Source organism: Pseudonaja textilis, chromosome 2 (assembly GCF_049901715.1).
Source record: "Pseudonaja textilis isolate UNSWEBS1 chromosome 2, rPseTex1.2, whole genome shotgun sequence".
NCBI classification, from domain to species: Eukaryota; Metazoa; Chordata; class Lepidosauria; order Squamata; family Elapidae; genus Pseudonaja; species Pseudonaja textilis.
The window spans coordinates 8,204,354-8,228,179 of NC_141991.1; the positions used below are offsets into that span (position 1 = coordinate 8,204,354).

Below are 23,826 nucleotides of genomic sequence, written 5' to 3' on the forward strand. Positions count from 1 at the left end.
GCTTGTTAGCCACGCTACGGGGAAAGTGAAGCGCTGCGAGCCGCAGCCGCTCTGCATTTGGCGCGAAATTCAAACGGGTGTCATTTGAATTTCGGGCCAGTAGGAATCACAGCACAGCGCTGTAGAGAGTCACTAACGCCCATTTTTTTGGCGCGAATCAAGACACCTCCAACGGCTAGCAGCCAACGTGGTAACCCAGAGAGAGAGAAAGAGAGGGTAGCAAAAACCTCTCCAGAGCTGATATCACTTGTAACTCACGAGTGTTCGTAGTCCCAGAGAGATTTCTCCCGCAGGTAGCCCAGCCGTTCCAGCACCATGAGTTCCAATCCAGTATTCCCGGCGTTTAAACCAGACGAAGAGAAGTGGGAATCGTATAAGAACCGTTTCAATCATTACATCGATGCGGTCGGCCTGTCGGATGCGGGAGAGCATCGGAAAAATCCTATTTCTAATCTACTGCGGAGCCACCATTTACGATACCGCTGCAGCACTCGTGGCGCCGAGAGAATTAAAAACGCCCGTGGTCCGAGTTGCTTGAGATCCTCACAAACCACTACGCTCCCAGACCTTCACAAATCGCCAGGAGGTTCACGTTCCGAATGAGAAAGCAATCAAGTAAGGAGACCATCAACCAATATATGGCCGCCCTCAGAACAGCAGCCCTGCACTGCGGGTTTGGAACATACCTAGAGGACATGCTCCTCGATCAATTGGTTTGTGGGGTCAAGGATCTCAACCTACAGAGGCGACTGCTAGCTAAGAAAGACCTCAACCTCGCAAGCGGTAGAGAAGGCCCTAGCAGCCGAGCTAGCTACGAACTCAGCCACCGAAATTCAGGGCCCAAGCGCCAAGCTAGCAGCATTCCCAGTCCATTCCGAAGAGGTGGAAGCGGAGGAAGGCCACAACGATGAGAACGATGTCCATCGCCTCACCAATGACAGACGGTCGCAGGTAGGGGCCAAACAAGAATACACCGGTCCACCCAAGCACATCACCCTGTGCCTAGCCTGTGGGGATCACATCAAAGGGCCACCTGCAAGTTTAAAGGAGCCGTTTGCAACAACTGCCATAAGAGGGGGCACATTGCAGAGTCTGCCAAGCCCCCAAAGCGCTGCACAAAGACCCCGTCCTCGCACTCGGGACCACAGAGGCAAGTATTAAACTGTCGCACGCACCGCCTTGCCAGGCGTACTTGCTACTCTGTTAGTAAAATTTCTCTCTCCATTTCCTAGAAGGTAAACCGTGCCACATGGAGGTTGACACAGGGTCAGCGCTCTCAATAATCTCGTGGAACACCCTCAAGAGACTCCACCCCAGCCTATCTACTACCTGGCTTCAGAGATGCCAGTTCGGTCTGAAGGACTACCAGGGAAGGCCATTCCCGTGATCGGCAGAGGCAAGTTCTTTGTCAGTTTTAGAGCTTTTAAAGGCCACCTACCTCTAGTGGTAGTTAACGGCAACCTACCCACTTTATTGGGGCTCGATTGGTTTCCCCACCTCGGCCTAGGGTTAACAGGAGTCCATGCTGTCTCAACCTCAGACACTGACTCTTATTCGCTGACTACGCAGATGTGTTCAGCGAGGAGCTGGGGTGTTATAATGGAACCCCCATCTCGTTCACCGTTGACCCCAGGCAGCCCCAATCAGATTAAAACCACGTAGGGTTCCATTTGCTATTCGACCAAAACTAGACGCTGAATTGGATAAACTACTAAAACAAGGGGTCATTGAGCCAACAGATTTCGCCAAGTGGGAGACGCCCATTGTCACACCCTAAAAAAGATGGTAGCCTGAGAATTTGCTCGGACTACAAGACAACAATCAATAAATATTTACAAGTTAGCGCCTATCCCGTGCTCCGTCATTCAGCATTTATTGCATACATTCGAACCGGGCAGTATTTTTGCTAAATTGGACATGTCTCAAGCATATCAACAGTTCCCTGTTGATAACCAAACAGCGGAACTTCAGACCATCGTCACTCACAGGGTGCCTTCCGATGCAAGCGTCTCCAATTTGGCGTAAGTGTTGCCCCGGCATTTTTCAATCCCTCATGGAGCGGATTTTACAGGGCCTCCCTGGTGTAGTACCCTACTTCGACGACATCTTGGTCTCGGCCAGGGACAGACCCCAACTCTTCCAGAGAGTGCGAGCAGTGTTAGAGAGGTTCAGACAGCATGGCCTCAAGTTAAAAAAAAGAAAAATGCGCCATTGCCACTAGACAGGTGGACTTTCTGGGTTATAAAATTGACGCCTCTGGCATTCACCCCTGGAGTCCAAGGTCAGGGCGATCCACGAAGCTCCCACACCAACCTCCAAAACGGAGCTACAAGCTTTCTTGGGACTCCTAAACTTTTATGCATCCTTCTTGCCCCATAAAGCCTCAGTAGCCGAACCCCTACACAGATTACTAGACAAAAAGTCACCGTGGCACTGGGGGCACAAAGAAGACCAGGCGTTTAACGCCGTCAAATCACTACTTACGTCAGAGGCAGTGCTCATCCAATTCGACCCCAACCTTCCTTTAGTACTGGCAGCAGACGCATCCCCTTTTGGAATTGGGGCGGTCCTTAGTCACCGACTCGCCAACGGCGCCCGAAGCACCCATCGCTTTTTTTCCAGGACGCTCTCGGCCACGGAGCGAAATTACAGCCAAATAGACAAGGAAGCCCTAGCAGCTGTTGCAGCCGTGAAAAAGTTTCACGAATTCCTTTTGGCCACTTCTTGAACTGGTCACCGACCATAAACCCCTCCTGGGCCTACTGGCCGGCGACAAACAGACACCTCAAGTCCTCTCCCCTCGGATGACACGGTGGACGCTTTTTTAGCGGCCTACTCATACAAACTTATCCACCGCCCGGGCAAAACTCTATCCCACGCTGACGCACTCAGTCGCTGCCCTTACCCGCTCCGGCTGAAGACCCAGCTCCTGTCAATGCCATTTTTGAAATCACCCAGTTGGACCTGCCCATCACCGCCCTTGACATCGCCGCCAAAACCAAGGCAGACCAAACGCTCGCCCAGGTGCTCGACTGGGTGAGGAGGGGTGGCCGGGAGGCAATGTTGATAACAAATTCGCACCCTTTAAGACTCGCATGCAGGAGCTGTCCAGTTTGCAGGGTTGTCTACTGTGGGGCACTCGAGTGATCATTCCGACCTCGCTGCGTCCGAGTCCTGGAGGCGTTGCACGAGGGACACCCCGGCATTGTGAGAATGAAGGCGTTGGCACGCAGCTACGTATGGTGGCCGGGTCTAGACGAGGACATTGTCAATTGGGTAAGTTCCTGCAGCATTTGCCAGGAATCCCGTCCTGCTCCCCCATCGCCACCCCTACCAGATGGGAGAGCGCCAGCGCCCTTGGTCTAGAATCCATATCGATCTGGCCGGCCCGTGCATGGAAAGATGTTCCTAGTGGTCGTGGACGCTTATTCCAAGTGGATAGACGTGGCGCAGCTATCCACGACAACCACACTAGCAATCACCAACGTGTTAACGCGCCTGTTCGTTACCCATGGACTACCCGACTCCTTGGTCTCCGATAATGGCCCACAGTTCGCATCAGTAGAATTCAGCCGTTTTGCAGCCAACCTAGGCATTCGCCACATTTTAACAGCCCCATTCCACCCCGAGTAATGGGTTAGCTGAAAGGGCCGTCAGGACCACCAAAGAGGCCCTCGCTAGGTTTGGCAGAGATGACTGGCACCACAAACTCTCACGGTTCCTGATGAGCCAGCACTCAACCCCTGTGCAGTCACCAATAAGTCCCCAGCGGAACTTCTGATGGGCCGACGCCTGAGGACTGTATTGGATAGACTGCACCCACAATACTGCCCTGACTCTCCCCTCGCTTCCACTTCGGGGGTTAGACATTTTATGTTACAGGAGCCGATATTCGCCAGGAATTTCGCTGGGGACCCACTTTGGATTCGGGCGAAGTCATCGCCGTCACGGGCCGAGATCATATAGAGTCAGGCTAGAGGACGGTCGCGTCTGGAGGAGACACATAGACCAACTCAGAAGGCGCCACAGCAACCTCGCAAACAAGGATCCAGAGTCTCCAGTCGAAGGGGAACCGTCCCATCCACCACCCAGCCACATCGCACCCAGTGACCAGTCTGCGCCAGCGGTCGCCCGGTCAGCCCAAACCCGGACAACAGCGCCCAGAGAGTTGATCAGCCGGATCCAACCCACGAGAGTTTGACTCCAGAAACCAACCCGGTGGTTTCCGAGGATGCCCAGTCCAGAGAGAGTGTTGGTGACACTATGCCAGCACAACCGTCACAGACTGATGCCGAACAGTCAGACAATGTTCCCGAGTTGCGCCGCTCCAGGCGCCAGCACAAACCCCCCATCTACCTCAAGGACTATGCGTGTTCGCATCTGGGGGGAAGGGGTGTTATGTCCTGAGGACTCAAGGAGTTCTCACTCAGGTCCACTCACTTGTGTGGGCGTTATTTCCCCCATTCCCATTGGTCAGTTCTCCCCAGCAGCCAGCTATAAAAGCAGGCTGCGGGGTCCAACTGGCTGCTGATTGCTGCGAGCCAGTTCCAGGCTTTGGCAAGCACGGTCAGCCCTTTATTTGTAAATAAAGTACTGTTGCACTCATGCTCTGGTTCAGCCTCTCATTGCTCAAACTTAACAGAAAGCCTTGTTCAGCAATTGGCATGTCAATTACTCACCACTTCAGCACATATTTGGGAAGAAGACATTGTAAGCACGGGACCTAGTTGATTAACTCTTATGACCTATCTCTGTGTTTTCTTTTTTCAATATCTGACCCAGTTGTCATGGCCAGCTATACGGAGTGCCACATTTCAGTCCATTTAGGAGGAACACACATTTCTGAATTTTTTATTGTGTAGATATGGATATAGATGAAAAATCTATAATCCCTTGGAAAATTCTTGAAGACTCAACTGGCCAGGCACAGCCAAACAGAAAGGCCAGGATGAATAAAAACTCAAGATTTGCACAGACTAGAAAGAGGAAACAGAAACAGGTAACAGGCAGATTGCACTCTGTAGAAAACGGAAGCTAATTCCATAAAATCACCATAGGGAAACAGAGATTAAGATAACAGGACAAAAAAACCCTGCCCTAATAGATTCCTCAAAGCATTTACTTATTTAGTAATAAATGAATAAATCTATTGGCTGGCCCCTGCCTTGAGACTCCATTTCTCACATTTCCTTCCCCAAACCCCTTCCCCTCCGCCTTCTTCCATGTATCCCAGAACCACATCTGCATTTCCAAGAGAATTTGGGGAAAAGAAATCCCAGATGTCCAGGAAGGTCCGGAAGGGGAAGGATGATTAACTTGCGGATCAATGGGGCAGGACAATGCATTATTGGTGATGCTACGGGAGCCCAGGATGCTACGGGAGCCTGGAGGGAAGGCTGTAGCAGAAGATTTTTATTTTAATTTGTCAATCGCTTACAAGATAATAGGTATGTATATACATAGTTATGAATACATGAAATGGATATGAATAAGAAAAAAACAATAGGACAGGGATGGTGGTAGGCACATTGGTGCGCTTAGAAACCGGGGTCAGGTAGAGTATTCCAGACATTGACCACTCTGTTGCTGAAGTCGTATTTCCTGCAATCAAGTTTGGTGCGGTTAACCTTGAGTTTGTATCTTTTGTTTGCTCTTGCGTTGTTATGAAGCTGAAGTATTCATTGACAGATACGTTGCAATGTATGATTTTATATACCGTACTTAGATCAGACCGAAGATGCTACCCAACTGCATCTATCCCCCTCCCAGTTGTGTGCCAGTCTCTTAAACTCATTCCCATTTCCTGGACGACGGCACACCTTTGGAGTTCACACTGGTTCAATACTTATATTTCAACATAAATAATTGCTCCCCCCACCCTTGCAAAACAGGTGCACATCAATGTCTATAGCCGAATAACAAAGTTGGAAGGGTTCTTGGAGGTCTTCCAGTCCAATCCCCTGCATAGGCAGGAGACACTATACCAGGGGTCCCCAAACTTGGCACCTTGAAAACTTGTGGACTTCAACTCCCAGAATTCTCTAGCTGGCTGTTCTCACTGTCGGGAAATTTCTCCCTAGTTCCAGATTGCTTTTCTCCTTGAGAAAAGAGAACTTGATTTCTTCTCTCCCCCCCCCCTCCCCCAAAATAAAAAAAAATAAAAAAGAAATACTCCGCCAACGGACGAGTTTGACGTCACAACGGAAGAGCATGCGCAGAAGACTCTAGAAAGTAGTGCCTGCAGTACATAGGAGAAACGATGATTTCTCTTTTACTGGAGGAGGGGCAGCTCTCTACTGAAGGGGCGGAAACAATGACCGCGTATAGCGGTCTTGCCTCTCTAGGAAGGAGGGCTCTGCGAGGACAGGGCGGGGCGAGAAGTTTTGGCGGGAAGGATTTGCAACTCCTGTGCTGAGGCGAAGAAACTCTGAGGGGAGCGGAGCCCGCGTTCTCCCCCCCCCGCCCCATGAAACCGGGAAAGTGGCGATCGATGGCGGAGGCTCTGCCCTGGCTGAAAGAGGCCTTTGGGAGACGCTGAAGCCGGAGGCCAAATGCCAAATGGAAGCCCAAGGATCTTTAAGGGCGGTAGCAGCAGCAACAGCCCCCAGTACCCTCCAGGCGAGAAGAGGCGGCGGGGAATCCGGCGAGGGAAGCGGCAGCCCCAGCGGCCTCCCGGAGGAGCCCCGCAGCTCCGAGGCTGAGCGCTGGCGCTTCCCCTGCTGCGGCGCCCGGGAGGCCGAGGGGCCCCGGGCGCTTTGCAGCCGCCTGCATCGGCTGTGCCGGGGATGGCTGCGGCCCGAGCGGAGCAGCAAAGCCGAGATGCTGGACCTGGTGGTGCTGGAGCAGCTGCTGGCCCTGCTGCCCCCGGAGCTGTCGGGCTGGCTGAGGGAGTGCGGGGCGGAGAGCTGCGCCCAGGCGGTGGCCCTGGCTGAAGGCTGCCTCCTCGGCCCCTCAGACTCCCCGGAGCCCGGAAAGGGGCGGCAGGTGAGAAGAGTTAACTGTGAGGGAAGCATGGGACGCTGTTGTGTTTAGCAGCCTCTGTAAGAAATAAGAGACATTCAGAAGAAAGATGTCTGCATTTCTTGGAACTCTTAATTCTTTGAGAACTTACTTGTTCTTGAGGCAAATGCTTCGTTTTCCTCTTGAAGAAAAATCCATGAGAGGAAAGAGAAATTCACCCTCAGGGCTGTAAGAGTTTGAGGGAGGAGGGCTAGAATCCTTTCTTTGCCCTGCCTTTCTATCCTTTAATGCATGAATGGAGGATTTGTTCCCGTTCAGCAGACACTCTTCAAACTACTCATTCTCATTAACGACATTGCGAATCTTATAAGTCTTACTTGCCTGCTTCTCTTCTTTATAAATAGTCACTGGATACATATATCTAGAGAACATATGTTGGTATGTTTATATTTGGTTGGAAATATGCGGAAGATACCTTCATCTTGCAGTGGATAGACAATGGCTAAAATGATGATGATCATGATGGTATAATGTAATGGTTTGTGGGAATGCTTGAGAAGCCAGACTGAACAACCATGTAAATAGCGTTTCTCTGTCCCCACAAAGAGACTCTGCATCTCTCACAAAACCATCTGGGTGTTCATCCCAAGGTCTGTCTCTGAATTGCCAGGTTGGTGGTCTTTCTACTACAAGAGGCATAAGGAAGCCCAAAGAAAAGGAAGGGAAGATCAATTCTTTCGTACTCCAGAGACAAAACTCTAAATCTAAAGGAAAAGATTCCTGGAGAGATAAACAGGCATAGGTCCATCCATAAAAAGAGGAAAGGCCACAGCTATCACTAGAAGCGGAGAAGATAAGCAAGTCCTGGTCAGAATGAAAAGAGGAAATAAGCACTTCACAAAAATGGCAGACATTTACCCAGAAATAACAGATACCTTCAAATCAGAATTTCTGAATACTCTCGCTTTGACTTGTGTTGGGAATTTCAAGGTAAGACAAGTGAAGTTACATAAATACAGTCCTTTGAATATGGATTATAAACCAGGCTTCTTTTTCAGATGCAGGAGCCATTCACAAGAGAGATCTCAGCAATTTCTGGAAAAGAGGAAATCGATGCGCTCCTTCTCAGGGGCAGCTTTTCAGGAGGATCCATCTTGGGGCACTACAGCAGGTAACTAGGTTTCTTCTGAGAGTGGCAGAATTCAATTTTTTCTGTTCATGAGCTGCTTCTACAGTATAGCCAAATCCGGAGTTTGTAGTTGAACATGCTATCCTGCCCAGAATGAGCCTCATTCATTGAATTTTTATGGTCATTTTGGAGATAGAAACAAGACACAATAACAACCTGATAGGCTATTAGGCAGTGTAATTTACTAGCCTAATATTTTCTAATACTTCACAGAAGAATGGAGAAACCAGTTAAAAAATTAATCCCATGAGTTGAAACTATTGTAATAGCATCATAACTCCTAAAGAAATAGTGTGCCTTTATAACAGATTTTCCATGAAAAATCCTCAAACTCAACACTAAATGACTGCATCAGTAGCAATAGCATTTATACTTATATACCACTTCACAGTGCTTTACAGCCCTCTAAGCAGTTTATAGAGTCAGCATATTGCTCCAGCAATCTGGGTCCTCATTTTAGTGACTTCAGAAGAATGGAAGAGCTTGGTGAGATTTGAACTGTCAAATTGCAGGCAGCTGGCAGTCAGCAGAAGTAGTCTGCAGTACTGCATTCTAACCACTGTGTTACCACAGCTCTTAGAATGTTCTTCAAGTGCCTTAAGACTTACAGGCTCATTTCTAGCATTTTGAAAGGGAGGAAAAGAAATTTCTAGTGGATGTGTCCTGTTTTGTAAAGAATGTAAAATTTGCTCCTGAAGTCAAGTTAATGGATTCATTCCACAAATGTTTGCTAAGTTATTCCAATGCACCAGGAGGCTCCCCAATGGCTATTGCCATTCAAAAACTTGGATTCAGGCATGCTTTGTGCATTAAGAGCACCAGCTACCAGTATTAGAGACGGGGGACTTGGGGCCTTTACATCCACAAGGACTTCTTTCCTCCAAGAAAAGGCTCATTTCGTTTTTGCAAAGCTCTGTTTGTGCAGTAAGAGAGAAAATGCACAAATCTTTTCTTGGATTGTCTATTAAAGAACATTCTCATTCTAGGGCTCTGATCCCTTTGAGGAGGTCACTGTGGACTTCACAGAAGAGGAATGGACACTGCTGGATTCAGGCCAGAGAGATTTGTGCAAAGAAGTCTCATTGGAGGCTTTTAGGAATATGTCTGCTGTGGGTAAGGTTCCACTTTGCTCTAGGTTCCATTAATTGGGGAAAGTTATTTCTGTCATAGGTAAAAAGGGAAGATCATGCACTCAAATTGCTTAAGGTGACCTTCTTTACTTAAGGCCTTGTTAGAAATGCTCACCATAGCTTTGGAAATATCCCAGATTGCCCAATCAATAGCAAAGTCTTAATGTGGTTTCCAATTGAAAAAAATCTCTTGGATATCATCAGAATTTCCCAGTTAACAATTTGCACTCAACATCTCCAAGCTGGATTCATGGCTGATGGCATATAATGCAGATGGGCATACTTTTTAGAGCAGAAGAGCCCCAGAACAGCTGTTTATTTTGACATAATTTTATTAAGGATTATTGTATTTTTAGAATTATAAGACGCTTTGGAAAATAAGATGCACATTAGCTTTAGAGGAGGAAAACAAGAATACCGGATGGATGTCTCTCAGCATCCATCCGGTATTCATCTGGCTAGCATCCTTACAGCAAACAGCCTGGACAGCTTCAGCATGTTATCCCAGCCCCAGCATGTGGCTCGTAAGGACTCCGTTCTGTTGCGCACACACTGTTGCACTCAATTGAGCTGAGATGCTGCTGCCACCAGCCTTTGCTGCTGAGCAGCTGGTTGTTTGTTTGATTGGCCTCCCAGAATATCACCCATCAGCTATTCTAGGCGATCGGGAACACCATAGCCACCGTTCGCTGCCCAGCGCCACCACTGAATTGCGGTGATCGGCAGCAGTGATCCCCGCTGCCTAGAACACCAAACCCCCTCCCCCAAATATTCACTTTATAAGCTGCACAGGCATTTCCACCCACTTTTGCAGATAAATTACACAAAAGGAATTTAAAAATACATTAAAAATAAAAAATATTTAGAAAACAGAAATTCCCCTGTATGTGTGTGCATGTATATGAAATTTGCCCCTTCATCTCCATCATGTATGTTCAATGTTAACAACTTATCACTGTCTTTTATAGTACAACCAAAATACTCTTCATTCCATACATCACCCAATATTCTATAAACTCATGTCTAAAACTTCTGATCTTACTAATTAGCCAAGAAATAGTAAAAAAATAAAGCTAATGATATAAGTAGTTACTAATATAGTCCCCATTTCCATTTAGTCTGCCTTCCACACACCCTTTTTAAACAAACTTTGCAAAAAAGGAATTTAAAACTATTAAACATTACCAAATCCCTACATAGTGTCTTGTTCATCACCTATTAAACATTTCTACAAGAAACACTATCCATTCCAAACAATTCAACATCAGCAGAAATAACTCATTTTACCAATAATCAGAAAAGGCAATATTATATTTTTTCCTCCCAACCATTCTTCAACGATATATTTGTTTCTACTATCCTTTTCCTTTCTCTTCAAATTCTTATATATCAAATCCACTTGTAATTTTCCTGAAATGACTCCAAAAATCTTTTACATTTCAATTTAAAATGGTATCATCCAACTGCATTTATAATTCCAGTGAACCCTTGTCTGCAGTCTCCAGAGAGGTTTGTTGGTTTTCGTTAGTAACCCCTGTTTTCAGTAAAGAGATAAAAAGGATCAAAAACTTCAAATAAGTAAAAGTCAAACATTCCCTTAAAGTAGCCACCTTGTGCTCTGGTAATAAACCTTCAAGGTTTGGCTTTACAATTCATACATAAACAAAACAGATTTTTCCCATATAGGATGCTCTTTCTAATTAACTTCATAAAATTTTAATCGGTTGTTTTATTTTTAATTTTTTTGGGGGTTTTGGTTTTTTTTTTTTTTTGTTTTTTTTTTATATTTTTTTATTTTTAGGGGGGGGGGGTTTTTTGGGGTTTGTTTTTTTTTTTTTTTTTTTTTTTTTTTTTAATATTTTTTGGGTGTTTTTGGTTTTTTTTTTTGTTTTTTTTTTTTTTTTTTTTTTTTTTTTTTTTTTTTTTTTTTTTTTTTTTGGGATTTTTTTTTTTTTTTTTTTTGTTTTTGGGGGTTTTTTTTTGTTTTTATTTTTTTTTGTTTTTTTTTTTTGGGTGTTTTTTTTTTTTTTTTTTTTTTGGTTTTTGGGGGGAGAATTGGAAATTTTAATCAGTTGTGGTGATGGGGGGTTGTTTTTTGGTTATGTTTTTTTTTGGGGGGGGGTTTTGGTTGGGGGGGGTGGGAAGGAGAAGGGGTTTTTGGGTGGGGGTTTGGGGTGTATTTTGGGTAATTTTGTGGGGGGGGCTCTTTTTTTTTTATCTGGGGGGGGGGGGGGTTTGTGTGTTTTTGGGGGGGGGGGGATATTTTTTTTAAGGTTTGGGTAATTTTTTTGGTTTTAAAGTAAAGGTTTTTTATGGGGGTTTTTTGGGGGGTGTTGGGGGGGTGATTTTTTTTAATTATTTTTTTTTATATTTTTGGGGGTTTTTTGGGGGGAGTTTGGTGGGGGGGGGGGGTTTTTTTTTTTGTTGAGAATTTTGTGGGGGGTTGTTTTTTTTGGGGGGTTGGGGGGGGGGGGGGGGTTTTTTTTTTAAAAAAAATTATGTTTTTTTTGTTTTTTTTTGTTGGGGGGGGTTTATTTGAAATGAATTTAATAATGTTTTTTTTGGGGGGTTTTGGTTTTTTTTTTATTTATTTGTTTTAAAAGGGGGGGATGGGGGTTTTAATTTTTTTTTTTGGGTTTTTTTTTTTTGTATAAGTAAATTTTTTATTTTGTGTTTGTTGGGAATTTTTTATTTTTTTTGGGGGTTTTTTTGGGGGGTGGAATTTTTGGGGTTTGGGGGGGTTGGGGGGGTGGGGTTGTATTAATTTTTGGGGTTTTTTTTTTTTTTTTGGGTGGTTGTTTGGGGGTTTTTTTTTTTGGGGTTTGGGAATTTATTGGTTGTTAGGGTGGATTTTATTTTTTTGTTTGGAATTATTTATATTTTTTTTTTTTTAAATTTTTTTTTTTTTTTTATTTTTTTTTTTAGTGTTTTTTTTTTTTTTTTTTTTTTTTTTATTTTTTTTATTTTTTTTGTTGTTTTTTTTTTTTTTTTTTTTTTGTTGTTTTTTTTTTTTTTTTTTTTTTTTTTTTTTTTTTTTTTTTTTTTTGTTTTTTATTTTTTTTTTTTGTTTTTTTTTTTTTTTGGTTATTTTTTTAATTTGGGGGGGTTTTTTTTTTTTTTTTTTTGGGAAATTTGTTATTTTTTTTTTTTTTTTTTTTAATTTTTTTTAAAAGGGTTGGGTTGTTTTTTTTTTTTTTTTTTTTGGTGTTTGTGCTGATTTTTTATTTTTTTTTTTTTTTAAGTGAGGGGATAAATTATTTTTTTATATTTGTTTGGGGGTTGTAAGGTTTTTTGAGTGGTTTTTAGGGGGTGTTTTAATTTTTTTGTGTGTTGAGAAGATTTTATTTTTTTTTTTTGTTTTTTTTTTGGAGTTTTTTTATTTTTTTTTTTATTTTTGAGGTTTTAAATTTTTGGTTTTTTTTTTGGGTTTTGAATTTTTTTTTTTAATGTTTTAATTTGATTTAAAAGAAGGTGATTATTTGAGAAATTTTTATTTTTGAAATTGTTTTTTTTTTTTTAAGTATTGTTTGTGTTTTTTTTTTTTAATTTGGTGTTTTTTATATAATAAAAATTTTTTTTTTTTTTATAAAAATTTTTTTTTTAATTTTTTTTTAAAATTAAAAAAATGAGGGGGGTTTTTTTTGATTTAATAAGGTTTTTTTTTTTTTTTTTTTTTGAAATTTTAATTTTTTTTTTTTTTGGAATTTTGATTTTTTTTTTTTTTTTTTTTTTTTTTTTTTTTTTAGGGTTTTTTTTTTTTTTTTTTTTTTGGTTGTGTTTTTTGTGGGGTGGGGGGTTTTTTGGTTTTTGGTTTTGGGTTTTTTTTTGGTTGTTGTTTTGGGTGGTGTTTTTGGGGGGGTGGGGGGGTTTTTTTTTTGGTTGGGGGTGTGGGGGGGGTTTTGTGGGTTGTGTGGTTTTTGTTTGTTTTGGGGGTGGGGTTTGTTGTTTTGGGTTTGGGGTTTTTTTTTTTTTTGGTTGGTGTTTTTTGGTGTTTTTTTTTTTTTTTTTTGGTGGGGGTTTGGGGGGTTTTTTTTTTTTTTGTAATTGTGTTGTTGGGTTTTTTGGGGTTTTTGTTTTGTATGGGGGGGGGTTTTTTGGGGTTTGGGGGGTTTGGTTTTTTGGGTGGGTTTTTGGGGTTGGGAATTGGTTGATGTTTTTTTATTTTTTTTTGGGGTTTTGTTTGTTTTTTTTATTTTGTTTTTTTTTATTTTTTTTTTTTTTTTTTTTTTTTTTTTTTTTTTTTTTTTTTTTTTTTTTTTTTTTTTTTTTTTTTTTTTTTTTTTTTTTTTTTTTTTTTTTTTTTTTTTTTTTTTTTTTTTGGTTTTTTTTCTTTTTTTTTTTTGGGGGATGTATTTTTTTTTATTTTTTTGTTTGGGGTTTTTGTTTTTTTGAAAGGGTTTTTTGTTTTTTTTGTTTTGGGGGGTATTATTTTATTTTTTTTATTGTTTATTTTTTTTTTTTTTTTTTATTATTTTTTTTTTTTTTTTTTTTTTTTTTTTTTTTTTTTTTTTTTTTTTTTTTTTTTTTTTTTTTTTTTTTTTTATTTTTTTTTTTTTTTTTAATTTTTTTTATTTTTTTTTTTTTTTTTTTTTTTTTTTTTTTTTTTTTTTTTTTTTTTTTTTTTTTTTTTTTTTTTTTTTTTTTTTTTTTTTTTTTTTTTGGATTTTTTTTTTTATGGTGATGTTGATATTTTAAGTTTTTTTGGGAAGATTTTTTGGGTTTTTTTTTGGGTTGGGGTGTGGGGGGTTTTTTTTTTTTTGTTTTTTTTTTTTTTTTTTTTTTTTTTTTATTTTTTTTTTTTTTTTTTTTTTTTTTTTTTTTTTTTTTTTTTTTTTTTTTTTTTTTTTTTTTTTTTTTTATTTTTTTATTTATATTTTTGATTTTTTTGGTATATTTTTTTTTGTTGATTTTTTTTTTTTTTTAATTTTTGAAATGGGGAAGGGAGAATAAAGTTTTTATTATTTTTTTTTTTTTTTTTATGTTTTGGGGGTTTTTTTTTTTTTTTGGGGGTGAATGGGAAGGTTTTTTTTGGGGTGGGGTTTTTTTTTGTTGTGTTTTTTTTTTTATTATGTGAAGGTTGGGGGGGGGGGATTGGGTTGGGGCCGAGGGGTTTGTTTTTTTTGGTTTTTTTTTTTTTTTTTTTTATTTTTTTTTTATGGCTTTTTTATTTATTTTTTTTGTTTTTTTGTTTTGTTTTTTTTTTTTTTTTTTTTTTTTTTTTTTTTTTTAATAATTATTCTAATGGTGGGGGTTGGGGCGTGGTTTTGTTGGGTTTTTTCTTTTTTTTTTTTTTTTTTTTTTTTTGTTCCCATTTTCACAAAGCATTTAAAAGCTTTCAAAAAACAACTAAACTAACCTATTCCCTGTATATTGCAATAGATTACAAAAATAATTTAGAAAGCTGCAAAGCTATGATATTCTTTTAAAATGGACTGAAGAGAATGCCATCCAGTAATTGATAAGGTTGCATTTATGGTTCAGCACATCATGGAACCCACAACTTTTAGCTGATCACAAACAGCTGCAGAAATGAAAAGTTTTGCTGTTTGCTTACAAAAATCAGATGTATAAAGTAAATGTGGACAATCTTCAGTTGTTCTAGGGAAAAAAATCAGCTATCCAAACTTGACATCTAACCGGCCAAATCCCCAACAGAAAAATGGGGGTGTTGGTTCTCTTCACCACACAAGATGTTATCTCCTCCTCCCTAACAGTTCTAAATTTCAATAGGGATTTCTATTTTTTTTCTTCAAAGCAGATGATGGAATGGAGAATGAGAAGAAGGAAAAGTTAATGCCACTGCAAACAACAAGTTATGAAGGAGAACTTACTGATCATGAAAGGATTCACACAGGAGTGAAACCATATAAATGTACAGAGTGCGGAAAGAGATTTTGTTTCAAGCGTAATCTTAAGCGCCATGAGAGGATCCATAGCGGGGAGAAACAATATAGCTGCATGGAGTGTGGAAAATGTTTCACTCAGAAAAGTACTCTTTCTGAACATGAAAGGGTTCACACAGAAGTAAAACCATATAAATGCACAGAGTGTGGAAAGAACTACCGTTTCAGGTGCAATCTTAATCGCCATGAGATGATCCATAGACGGGAGAAACAACATAGCTGCAGGGAGTGTGGAAAGAGATTCTTTCAGAACACAGCTCTTACCATCCATCAAAGGAGTCACACAGGGGAGAAACCATATAAATGCCTGGAGTGTGGAAAGAGTTTTATTTCAAATGGAAATCTTAATGCTCATAAAAGAATCCACACAGGGGAGAGACCGTTTAAGTGCATGGAGTGTGGAAAGCAGTTCATTCGGAAAAGAGATCTTACTGATCATGAAAGGGTTCACACAGGAGTGAAACCATATAAATGCACAGAGTGCGGAAAGAGATTTCGTTTCAAGCGTAATCTTAAGCGCCATGAGAGGATCCATAGCGGGGAGAAACAATATAGCTCTGTGGAGTGTGGAAAAAGTTTCACTCAGAAAAGTTCTCTTTCTGATCATGAAAGAATTCACACAGAAGTAAAACCATATGAATGCACAGAGTGTGGAAAGAACTACTGTTGCAGGTGCAATCTTAATTGCCATGAGATGATCCATAGAAGGGAGAAACAACATAGCTGCATGGAGTGTGAAAAAGGATTCTATGAGAGGACAGATCTTACTATCCATCAAAGGATCCACACAAGGAAGAAACTAAATAGTTGTGAGGAATGTGGAAAGGCTTTTGTTTTAATAGGAGAACTTAATTTTCATAAAAGTCACACAGGTGAGAAAGTAAATAATTGCATAGAGAGTGAAAGTAGTTTCAATTTCAGGAATAGTCTCGATAACCATGAGGGGATCCACAGAAGGGAGAAAAAACATAGCTGCAGGGAGTGTGGAAAGAGATTCTTTGAAAACAGAGAGCTTACTATCCATCAAAGGAGTCACACAGGGGAGAGACCATATAAATGCCTGGAGTGTGGGAAGAGCTTTATTTCAAAAGGAAATCTTAATTCTCATAAAAGAATCCACACAGGGGAGAGACCATTTAAGTGCATGGAATGTGGAAAGCAGTTCATTAGGAAAACACATCTTTCTGCTCATGAAAGGGTTCACACAGGAGTGAAACCATATAAATGTTCGGAGTGTGGAAAGACCTTCCGTTTCAGGAGCAATCTTAATAGTCATGAGAGAATCCACAGAGAGGAGAAACAAAATAATTGAATGGTGTGTGGAAAAGGATATGAGGGGAAACATTACTATGTGTCAATCAATCAAATGTTTATTGTCAGTGCACAACATGTGTACAATGAAATTGAAAAGGATATGCATATAGGAGAGCCCCTATAAACACACTGTATATTCAACAAGCTCCCATTTCAAAAGTTCTCTTAGTTCCCATGAGAGGATGCACAGATTCCTACAGGGAGTCTGGAAAAGGATTCTGTGAGAGGAGAGACCTTGTAGCTATTAAAGGATTCACAGAGTAGAAAGACCGTATAAATGGAAAGAGTATGGAAAGGGCTTCAATACGAACTTTCACGTAGCTCAACACAAGAGATCCACACAGGGATTAAACTGGAACATGGAAAGAGCTTTACTTAGGTGTCAACGTTGAGACAGATTGGGAGTGTCACAGCCATTTTCTCTGTTTCTCAGCTTGACACACTTTGGGGGAAAGTGGGAGCTTTGGAATGTCAGACCAGACATCAACAACTTACTATCTTGTGGGAACCAAGGTTATTTAACAGGTGCTGGCCAGAGACTGGAAGAGGTTTCCAAGGAGATGCCAGAACACCTGACTGAACAATGTGACCTGTGACAAGGAGGGAGGAAGCTGTCTAATCTTTTACTGAAAGTGTGGGAAATAGCCAGAGCTGATTTTGTTTTTCAACTGTGCTGAAATGATGTATTCAATAAATCGGTTATTTGAGAAAACTAAAAGTGTCGAGTTGAGTTGCTGGATTGGTTGGGTTCATTACTTGGAACCTTGACATCTGGAAGGACAAATTAAGTCTCTTAAAAGAATCCATACAATTAGTCCTCTGCTTATAAAAGTTTATTTAGTGAATGTTCAAAGAGTGAAAAAAATGAAATAAAATGAAAAATATGACTTAGATCAGTTCTCATACTAATGACTGTTGCAGCATCTCCATGATCATGTGATCAAAATTTAGGCACTTGCCAACTGGCATGTATTTATGATGGACTGGACCAGAGACTGGAGATTATGAAGAACAGATACAGGAACTGGGCCTGGCAAGTCTACTGAAAAGAAGGACCAGGGGAGATATGATAGCAGTCTTCCAATATTTGAGGGGCTGCCTCAGAGAGGAAGGGGTCAAGCTATTTTCCAAAGCATCCGAAGGCCAGACAAGGAATAATGGATGGAAACTGAACAAGGAGAGATTTAACCTGGAAATAAGGAGACACTTTCTGACAGTGGAAACAATCAACCCATGGAACGGAAGTTGCCTTCGGAAATTGTGGGAGCACCATCACTTGAGGCTTTCAAGAAGAGATTGGACTGCCATTAGTCAGAAATGGTGTAGGGTCTCCTGTTTGGGCGAGAGGTTGGACTAGATGACCTGCAAAGTCCCTTCCAACTAATTATTTGTTATCTGGTTGCAGCGCTCTGGGGTCAGATGATCTCCATTTGTAAGCTTTCAACAATCGATGGGTAAGGGAGAGTCGCTTATCTACCGCGTTTCTCACAAAATAAGGCTGGGTCTTATTTATTTTTTTTGACCCCTGAAAAAAAGGCTAGGCTGTCTTTTCGGGGGGGGTGATTTAATTCCCCCCCTTGCATCCTCGGGTGGGCGGGCAGCGACGGCTTGGATGTGGACCTCGGCATTGGTGGGGCACTTCGTATTGGGAGACCTTCCACCATCGTTGCTTTCCCTTCTTCTGTGCTGCCGTGGCATTTACAGCAACGCTGCGGCATTTGGCACAGCCACGTGCGGCCAGCCAGGGCTCCTCCCTGCAACCGGAGCCTGGCGGTGACACTCGGCTTCCGGCACTCCTGTTGCCGCCTTCCCTTTGCCTTTGAAGGCAAAGCCAATTCTTTTAAAAACGACACCCTACTACTGGTACGACAAAGCCTCCCCTGCTCAAGAGGGGCAGCCCAACCCCACGTGGGGAGGCGAATCTCCTGGGGCCATAGTCCAGGGTCGGCCCGCCCCGGGAGAAGCACCCAGCCACTATTCCTGCCTGGCGCTGGGCAGAGCACAAAGATCTTTGCCTGGGGTGCCCAGCGCAGCTGACAGGCATCCCCACCGGACCCTCTGCTCATCTCACCAGGGCTGCGCCAGAGCTTTTCAGGCTGGACAGAGCCAGGAAAGCGAGCCGTGGGTACGCGCCCGCCTGCCAAACAAAAGAGCCAGGCTGATCTGAGCTTGGCTTCCCAACCAAGTCCCTCCAGCCCGAATCAAGGGCCACCGGGAGAGGCTGCCTGTCCGCAGACAGGGAGGTATGATGGCAGCACTGCTTCCCTGGCCGGCGGGGAGAGCCCGAAGCCTCCCATCCTTTCCACCCCTCACCCAGCCCATGCCCGTCCCCACGCATCTCCAAATGCGCCGGCAGCTCCAAACGCTGCAGCGGCATGGGCATCGGGCAGAGGTCCTGACTCAGTGGGGCTCAGCTCGGAGGAGGACGTGGCGCAGGCTCTCGCCTTGCCCCTGTCCATGGGTGGGCGCTATCACTGCCTCGGGCGGCCTCTCCCAGTGGCCCCTTCAGGCACTTGGCAACTGGGAGGCTTTGTCGTACCGGTTGTAGGGTGTCATTTTTAAAAGAATTGGCTTTGCCTTTGAAGGCGAAGGGAAGGCAGTGACAGGAGCGCCTGAAGCAGAGTGTCTCCGCTGGGCTCCGGTTGCAGGGAGGAGCCCTGGCTGGCTGCACGTGGCTGCGCCAAATGCCGCGGCGTTGCTCTAAACGCCACGGCAGCATGGGAGAAGGGGAAGCAACGGTGGCGGAAGGTCTCCTGATATGAAGTGCCCCGCCAAAGTCAACGCAGGCAGCACCATATCCGGGTCTGCAACAAAAGTACTTCCTAATGACAAGCCCCTCCGCCATTCCCCCCCCAATTTCGCATGTTTAATATAGGCCTTAATTTGGGGGGGAGGGGCTTAATTTGATTTTATGGCGATAAAACATGCTGGGACTTCCTATTGGGGGAGACCGTATTGTTGGAGAAACACGGTATATCATTCACTTTAAAAGTGCAGTGATTTGCTAATGTTTGCAAACTGAGATGTAACTGCTTGCTTAGCAAGGGAAATCTTGGACTGAATTGTCGTAAGTTGAGAACTACCTTTATTATTGTCCTTCCTGATGAAATATCAAAAGGATTGATTCCATTAAAAGATTTTATTGGTTGAAGGGAGCTGTTTGTTCTCCATGAGCAAATTAAGTTCCTCAGCAGAAATGTCAAGCCTTTACACCTAAGCATTTAGCCAGAGAGTTTGAACCAGGGTAAGGGATGTCTCCATTTTTCTGTGCTCCATGTACTGATTGGCAAGTAAATCACATTATTGCATTGATTTTGTTATTATGCAGAAATATTCCTAAGCTCCAGTTTATATTCAGATGACATTAATTGCCCATACATGTAAAAGTTGTTTCTATGTTTTAATCCAGATTAGGAAATATTTGGAGATGTTAAAATGCAGGCTTTTTTGGAGGGCAAATAGTTGAACATATCAGCATCAGCAAAAAATGTCTTGGCCTTGACATGTAACAATATATGGAGAAGGCTAGCTCAAAGTTTGTAGTGGGCTTGTGGCAGTCATACTTTTTAATCTTTACCAAAATCCTGAAAAGAAATTTGCACTGTTTCTTGACTGGATAGAGATTCATCTGGTCCTACCATAAGAAATTAAATTACCAAGTTAAATATTATTTCAAGTATAATTATAAAACAAGAAGAGTGCTTGGTTCTGGCATGCAAATATACAGTAAATTATAAGACATTCATATTTTTGCTGCATTTTGTTGTCAGTCAGTTTTAACATTCTTATTTATAAATGACACCTCAAAGAGCCATAAGCTGCTTTGGGTAAAATCTTTTCTCTGAAAATGTAAATGTTGCAGAATAAGCTGTCATTAGTTCATTTATTAGTAGAGGGTATGCAGTCTGCACGTACATTAATGAATGCTTTCTGGAATTTTCATGAAGGCTCAACTTCATAAGTTAGAATAGTTATCTCTAGTCCAAATGGAATATATTCAAGAAACTTTACTTGCCATTGTTATTACATTTGTATTCCTTATACTTTGATGTTGTCTTATGCAAAGTATTCATGTCCGATCAGTTAGAAAAGCAGTTGGATTTGTGGTTTCAATAGCAAACTCACAAGTACCCTACCTTGGCTGGTAGGGTTTGTGGCTAACTGCTTATACCTTCCTTCCAGGTTAAGTTGCAGTTTGACAATCAACAATCTAAATAAGGGAACAAAAAGAGCAAAACATCTCACGGGCAATCAGCACCCATATCAGTGTAGATTTACTCCAAAATGGTTTACAATTTTGCAAATATCCCAATCAAGGAACTCCCCCCCCCCAAAAAAAATAAGCAGCCCCCCAAAAGAGGGAACATATTATCATCTGTGGTGGTCCTGCCCAGAGGCTCAAAAATATTGGCTCAAAATCAAAAAAATTGGCTACAGGAAATCACCAATGAACAATTAGACCTCCCAGCAGACTGACAAGGGAAAACCACTAGACTAGAATATAAAGTGAGAGCAAATCCCATTTCTTAACTAGTATTAATGATGTTACCAAGGTTTGGTAATGAATGAAACACCTTGCAAGGTGACCAAGTTCGGAGTGAAAGAAAGGCCGCTCTGCTAAGGCAATTTTTTAATGGTCCTAAGGGACCTGAGCATGCGCATAAGACTTGACAAAAATTCTCTGGGATGCAGATTATAAAAGGCTTTGGAGTGCGCTGGGTGGGGACGGCGCTCTGTGGTCCAGGCACTCTGTGGGGGGGGGGAGAAACCTCTGGGGGAGGGGGTGACATGCAGCTGCTTTTCTCAACCTCAGAAGCCTGAGGGACCGGAGCCCCCCTTCTCTCTCCTCGAAACGGGGGGGGCGGCTCGGCGTCAAAGTGTCCGCCGTGACTGAAATCGGCCTCGGAAGGAGTTTCCACACCGGCCTGCTCTGAAGCCGGAGACCGAATGGAAGCACGAGAGTCCCCCTGGGCGGGAGCAACAGTGGTCCGGTGGCGGAAAGAGTATCCAGAGATACCTGTCTGAGGGGCTCCGCAGTTCCGAGGCTGAGCTCTGGCGCTTCCGCAGCTGCGTCTCCCGGGAGGCCGAGGGGCCCCGGGCGCTTTGCAGCCGCCTGCACCGGCTGTGCCGGGGGTGGCTGCAGCCCGAGCGGAGCAGCAAAGCCGAGATGCTGGACCTGGTGGTGCTGGAGCAGCTGCTGGCCCTGCTGCCCCCGGAGCTGTCGGGCTGGCTGAGGGAGTGCGGGGCGGAGAGCTGCGCCCAGGCGGTGGAAAGAGCTTCAGTACAAACTCTAATCTGGCTCTACACTTAAAAGATTCACACATGGGATAAACCATATAAATGCATAGAGTGGAAAGAGCTTTAGTCAGAAACCTCTTCATTCTCATCAAAGGCTCCACTCAAGAGAAAGACTATAAATGCACAGACTGGAAAGAGCTTCAGTACAAACTCTCATCTGGTTCGACACTTAAAGATTCACACCGGATAAACCATATAAATGTATGGGGTGTGGAAAGAGCTTTTTTGAGAATAAAGTGCTTACTTGTCACCAAAAAATCCACACCGGGAATAAACCATTTAAATGCACAGAGTGTGGAAAGAACTTCATTCAGATAGGACAACTTAATTCTCATAAAAGAATCCACACCGGGGAGAAACCATATAAATGCGCAAAGTGTGGAAAGAGTTTTTGTTTCAAAAGTTCTCTTAATTGCCATGAGAGGATCCACATAGGAGAGAAACAACACTGTTGTGGAAAGTGTGGAAAGAGATTCATTGAGAAGGGAGTCCTTACTGTTAGGGATACACCCTAGCAGAATCTGCAAGGCAGGCAGGCAAAATATGTGAGATAAACATTTTTGTAGCTTACACTCAGTAAAACAGATACACCGTGCTAGTTAAATAGTTTATTCCAGCAATAGTTTTAGCATAGTCAAAAACAGTCCATATATCATTCACTAATTCAGTCCGTCCGGGGATTATTCAGTTGCAAATTCCAGTGTCGAAAAAGCGGTCAGTAAACTTACAAATATCAGTCCAGTAATATATCTTCTCGCAGTAGAGATATGAAGAAGTGAAAACCTCCTTTCTTCCTCCAGCGTTCAGCAACTCAGCAGTAGGGAAAACACGCAATTAACAAATCATCAATCCATCAAACCAGTCAATCGTCAGGAATCGTCAGCAATCAAACAGGTTCTCTTGCTCCCTCTTATGGTGGTTTCATACCGCACCCAAAATTACATGCTTTGCAGTTTAAAGTGACACACACTTAAACTTACTATCATAGTTTATATATATTATTTTACCCAAACTACGTTAGGTATGTTATTCCTAACTACGTTAGGTATGTTATTCCTAACACTATCCATCAGAGGATCCACATTATAAATACCTGAAGTGTACAAACGGGTACTAAGAAAGGACAACTTAATTCTCATAAAAGAATCCATACTATGGAGAGACCATACAAAGTAGTTCTCAACTTACAACCATTCATTTAGTGACTGTTCAAAGTTGCAATAAAAAAAATAAAATATTGTAAAATGAAAAAAGTTACTTAGATCCATTTTCACATTTATAAACTTTGCAGGATCCCCATGATCACATGACCAAAATTCAGGCATTTGGCAACTGGCATGCATTCATGATGTGACCTTCATTTGTAAACTACCAACGAACACAATGATGGAAAGCAGATTCGCTTAACAACTACATGTTCACTTAAGAACTGCTTTGATTTGCCTAACAACTATAACATAAAAAGTTGTAAACTAGGGCGCAACTCAGTTAACTATCTTACCAAGGTTGGGCTGAATTGTGGTTGTAAGTTGAGAACTATTTGTACTACTGTCTTTCCTTTTGAAATATGAACAGACATGATTCCATTAACTGATTTTGTTGGTGGAGAGGAGAGAGGTTCCTCATCAGCAAATTTTATTCTTTGTGACAGTGGCAAATTTTATACTTATATGTCAAGCCTATGCACCTCAGCGTTTAGCCACTTAGGAAGTAGAACTTCCAGCTATTGCAAGTGTGATTTTCAACCAGAGTAAGGAAAGTCGTCATTTTTTGGTGCTATGTGTATTGATTGGTGAGTAAATCACATTACTGCATTTTTTTAATTATGCAGCATATTATAATACCCCAATCGATTTTCAACTACGTTAATTGCTGAAACAGGGAAGTGGTGTTTCTCCCATACTTGTTTTAATCCTGATAATTACAAAGTATCTGCAAACATTAAATTACAATTTTATACATGGCAAATATCCAAACGTAATGGCACTCATACTTTAAAGAATGTTGCCTGTGGCTTGACATATAACACTAT

General features: G+C 42.1%; 1 protein-coding gene across 1 annotated transcript in view; it reads left to right on the plus strand.

Annotated features, from left to right (window-relative positions):
* The first annotated feature begins 5,852 nt into the window (after positions 1-5,852).
* The window catches only part of LOC113451012 (uncharacterized), a 43,513-nt gene continuing 25,539 nt past the window's right edge, over positions 5,853-23,826 (plus strand). The window contains 3 exon segments of the mRNA XM_087927651.1: positions 5,853-6,984; positions 8,019-8,131; positions 9,136-9,262. Of these exon segments, the coding sequence (XP_087783777.1) occupies positions 6,559-6,984; positions 8,019-8,131; positions 9,136-9,262 (666 nt within the window). The 5' untranslated portion in view covers positions 5,853-6,558.